Source organism: Asparagus officinalis, chromosome 7 (genome assembly GCF_001876935.1).
Source record: "Asparagus officinalis chromosome 7, Aspof.V1, whole genome shotgun sequence".
Classification (NCBI taxonomy): Eukaryota; Viridiplantae; Streptophyta; class Magnoliopsida; order Asparagales; family Asparagaceae; genus Asparagus; species Asparagus officinalis.
This window is the reverse complement of record NC_033800.1, coordinates 34,229,436-34,234,417: the sequence shown is the minus strand read 5'-3', so window position 1 is coordinate 34,234,417 and position 4,982 is coordinate 34,229,436. Positions and strand designations below refer to the sequence as shown.

At 37.5% G+C, this 4,982-nt stretch overlaps 1 protein-coding gene across 2 annotated transcripts in view; it reads left to right on the top strand.

Moving 5' to 3' along the window:
- The window catches only part of LOC109850554 (protein TIC110, chloroplastic), a 14,278-nt gene extending 10,314 nt beyond the window's left edge, over nt 1-3,964 (top strand). For both annotated transcript variants that reach the window (XM_020420578.1, XM_020420579.1), the window contains exons 12-15: nt 934-1,088; nt 1,784-1,909; nt 2,045-3,013; nt 3,455-3,964. In XM_020420578.1, coding sequence (XP_020276167.1) covers nt 934-1,088; nt 1,784-1,909; nt 2,045-3,013; nt 3,455-3,700 — 1,496 coding nt within the window. In that variant the 3' untranslated portion in view covers nt 3,701-3,964. The remainder of the gene's footprint in view (nt 1-933; nt 1,089-1,783; nt 1,910-2,044; nt 3,014-3,454) is intronic.

Sequence of the window (4,982 nt, the reverse complement as noted above, 5' to 3'; positions counted from 1 at the left end):
CCCCCCCCCCCCCCCCCCCCAACCAACCAAAAAATAATAATTCCAGAATCCCTGGGCAATTTTAGTTCAATGGACTAAATAGTCCGAACTAATCCTTCACAAAATTTTGAGCCAAATGCTTTACTATTTTATTTTAATGGGTAAAGAATATTTCAAAATAGTACCCAATCAAAACACGGCTTTAGGGGATTGGTATCAGATTAATCATGTTCAGTTGTAAAGTATTTGTCTAATATATCATGGAGCCTTTGCTATAGTAAAACAGCTGATCATTGTTAGTGTAGCAGGACACAAAGTCAAACACACCTGCCCTTGTATTCCTGCAAGTTGTCAACTGACAAACTAATTCCAAGTTTCTTGAAGGAGCAGAAAGTTGGTCTTGAAAATGCATCTGGCACAGCGTAATATTTTCCGGTCATTTTAACTATGTTGTGGCTGTTTTTATTTGACATTAATATATGCTAAATAATCAATTTTGTTTTAGTCTGTTAGTAAAGTGCTGATGATCACTGGAAAGCCTTAATTATGGTGCTAGCAGTACCTTTCCTTTTTTCATATGTTGCAGTCAAATTTACATGCTTGACCAGTTCTAATTTAATATGTTCCTCGTTTCAGCTTTGCCTACTTATTTTTGAGGAGGGAAGTTGACTTACATGTTTAATTGGCTTCTCGTAACTAGACTTTATTCTCGTGCTCTTTGGATTACATGTCAGTACGGCATCTTGAACAGAAACCTTATAGATTGAAAGTTCTAATACTTCTGTTAGAAGATTGAAGCATCTGAAACATTCAGCCAACTCATGACTTATCAGTCTATTACATTTTATTGTCATGCTTGTGTTTTCATAATGTTGAATATGACGAAGGGTGATCCAATGACTGTTTTTCTCTCAAAATGTTGGGGATGAGAGATTGTATTTTTAACTTTTGCAGAGATTTATAGGCAAAAGCTTCAACAATATGTTGCTAAAGGTGAGCTGAGTGAAGAGGATGTTGCTGCTCTCTTGCGTATACGTGTCCTTTTCTGTATTTCTCAGCAAACAGTTGATGCTGCTCATGCTGACATTTGTGGCCGTCTGTTTGAGAAGGTAAAATGGAGTTTACCACGTACTTATTTGCTCTTTCTAATAGTGGAGAAAGTAGTAATTTGTCTTCTTATATCTGGAAACCTAAACATGACCTGTATTATATATTTATTTTTCTTACTAAAGAAACTCTCGTCCCTATGCAATAAAGAGCACCTGTAGCACACCTGTTAGCTCTAGTGAGCAAGGATGTCATCAATATGAATGCCATATCACAATGTAGTTTATGTTTCAATGTTTGGTTGATATTGGACAAGGCATTCTGCTATTGTTGGTGAAACTTGATCGAATTCTTGTTGTGTAATTTGCGCCCCCTTTGTGACAGTCTGTCCTCCATGAGAGGAGAGATAAAAACTATGACATCCATTTTCAAAGGTAGAAGTCTGTCTGGAAATTGTGTTTGCTTGTATTCCAATAGCATGCAAACTTTTCATGCATTCTAGATGCTCATGTAGGAATGCTGATCAAACATTAGTTATTACAAAGACTAGCCTTCAAATACCGTTTGTGTCCTTGCATTCTTAAACAGCCTTACCAAGAAAGCTCTCGCTTCCAGCGCTATGCTCTTTTAAGCTCCTTGACAAAATTTCAACTATGCTACTTCTTGCGCATCAACCAACATTGTGAAAATAACTTCGGCTAACTAGTTTAGACATTTTCTGTTCATGTTGTTACTCATGATGAACAACATCCTGCAGGTAGTGAAGGATGCAATTGCATCAGGAGTTGAAGGGTATGATGCTGCTGTTAGGGCCTCTGTAAGAAAGGCTTCTGAAGGTTTACGACTGACAAAGGAAGCTGCAATGGCCATTGCTAGCAAGGCGGTATGCATTTTTCAATAATGACATTAATTTTCACCTGTTGATATACACTCCTCAGCGGAACTTATGATAGTTGCAATCATTCTTCAAAATATCTATCTCATGCGGTTCTTTGTTCTTGAAATATTATTTTTGCAGGTCCGGAAGGTATTTTTGAACTATATCCAGCGGTCAAAATCTGCTGGAAGTCGTACCGAAACTGCCAAAGAGCTGAAGAAAATGATAGCATTTAACACCCTAGTTGTCACTCAGCTGATATCTGACATTAAAGGTGAGTCCACAACGGAACCAGCTGAACCAGTGCAGGATGTACCTAAACAAATAGAGGAAGAAGAGGAGTGGGAATCCCTGCAAACATTAAGAAAGACTCGACCCAACAAAGAACTAGAAGCTAAGTTAGGAAAACCAGGTCAAACTGAGATAACTCTCAAGGACGACCTTCCAGAGAGAGACAGAGCTGACCTTTACAGAACTTACTTGCTTTTCTGTCTTCAAGGAGAGGTCACTGTAGTTCCGTTTGGAGCACAAATTACCACAAAGAAGGATAGTTCAGAATATTTACTTTTGAACCAACTTGGAGGAATACTTGGTTTGAGTGGAAAAGAGATAGTAGATATCCACAGGAATTTGGCTGAACAAGCTTTCATGAAACAGGCTGAGGTAATCTTAGCAGATGGTCAGCTAACTAAAGCTAGAATCGATCAACTCAATGACGTACAGAAGCAGGTCGGCTTGCCTCCAGAATATGCACAAAAGGTTATCAAGAACATAACAACTACGAAAATGGCAGCTGCAATTGAGACAGCTGTAAGTCAAGGAAGGATTGGTATTCAACAGGTCAGGGAGTTGAAAGAAGCTAATATAGATTTGGACAGCATGATTTCAGAACGCTTGCGTGAGAACTTGTTTAAGAAAACAGTAGAGGAGATTTTCTCATCAGGTACTGGTGTGTTTGATGAAGAAGAGGTTTATGTAAAAATACCAGCAGATCTTAATATAAATGCGCAGAAAGCAAGAGCAGTTGTTCAAGAGCTTGCCAAGAGTAGGCTATCCAACTCGCTGGTTCAAGCTGTAGCACTTCTTCGTCAGAAGAAATGGGATGGAGTGGTAAGGAACTTTCCTATCAAAATTTATTTTTCTATTGATTACCTGAGGTCCTGAACTATTATGAGTGTTGTAACTACAGTATATATTTCTCTTTTTTTTTTGTACTGAGTGATATTTTTGTTTTGCGTCTATCATAAGCTTAAATTTCAGAATTTGTAAGTGCCTAAAATCACATACATTCCTTAACTGGAGCTAAAAAGATTAATATCCTTTTTTCCATACACTGGCAGAACCAACATTTTTGAAATAATAATGCTCTGGAAATATGTTCTATTTCAATTAAAATAGTAGCAGCATGTTTACATGTGATTCACATTCCTTTTAGTGTCATTATGACTTTAATGTCAGAATCCTTTTTGATGTAAATAGCATCATATTTTATGATGAATTTTTTTTAGCTCATTATGTACAATATAAGTATTCTGTTTTTTTCCCCTGCAGATTTCGTCACTCAATGACATGTTAGCCTGCGACACAGCTGTCACTGCTGAGCCCTTGTCTTGGTCTTCACCAGAAGAGCTTGCCGACCTCTTCTTGCTTTACTTGAAGAGTATTCCTAAGCCAGAAAAGCTGGCACGATTGCAGTACCTCCTTGGTGTCAGTGATTCTACTGCAGCTGCACTTCGAGACTCGGCAGAACGAGGAGCTTTGCCCCTCGAGAATGAAGAGGAAGAGTTCGTATTTTAATCTAAGGTTAGTCAGTTTTGGTAGTTACATTTGTATGTTCCAATGAGCAGGTGGTTAATTAGATGGACTTACAGTGAGGAAATTCTGTGGTTCCTTCTTTATTTATCAGAACTTCACATCATATTGTTATATAACCATAGTGTTTGATTCTATGGTGCAGTAGTGTTAACTTTTTCGGTTTGCCTTGGCCATGTATTTTATGATAGGCTGTGCAGTAAGATTTGACCTTATATTTCAAATGTATTTATCTGTTTTGCCCGTGAATGTCAATTGCTCCATCCATTTGTGTGCGATCCCTTTCTATGTTGTTTTTTCCAGCTTATTTTCATTAAGGTGCCCTAAAGTTTACCCAAAATTTTTCACCTTGGGAATTTCACTTTGATATCCCAATGTATTTTTTAAACTTTTGATACTCCAAATTTTCAATTTTATTTTCACTTTTGATAACTAGCCCTGGATTTCATTTGATTTGATTTTCTATTTAAATTGGGTTATTTTATCCAATCTCTAGGGATCTGAACAATCTAGTGTTTCCAGTAGCAGTGGACGGGTATCACGGGCTTACACATGACATAAATCTTATAGAAAATTTATCAAATTCTAGACAGGAGTATCAAAGTGATTGAGATTGAAATTGTGGGGTATCATAGTGTTATAAAAATACTTTTCGAGTATCAAAGTGAAGAGTAAACTTTGTTATATCGAAATTAGAATAAGCTTCTTTTTTATTTTAACCAATGGAGATTTTTCCTGCATGCGTGCATTCTCTATTTGGTGAAATTGCATTTCATCGTGACCAAACTGTCGTTTTACGTAGCTGGCTTGCTACGCTATTCCCTTCTGTGCTCTCTCTATTCAGTGAAATCGCATCCTGTTGTGACAAAAGTGTTGTTCTGTTCCCTTTTGTGCTCTCTCGTGGAATGTTTGATGGCATCAGAAACGCTTGTATTTTAAGCTTCTGCATTTCGAGGCAAAACATTGTTGCTGGAATAAAAGTTACTGTTTAGAGCAGTATGGGTGTGTTGTAAAATTGCACGGATTCTATTCCGACCGTTCTTAGTACTGCATGAAACAACAGAGTAAAGTGGCATGAAAACGCTGTGGATGTATCAACAGTGAGTACAAGGGTGCTTTCAAACCGTTGCAAAGTTTATTAGCAGTGATTGTTGAATGGTTCCCGTTATTCTACACTGTTAAAAAGTGAAGACAGCTTTTTCTCCTTTAAAGAAAAAGTTTGTGGTGGTTTATTACGAAAGCTTCCAAAGTTCGTGATGGTCTTGTG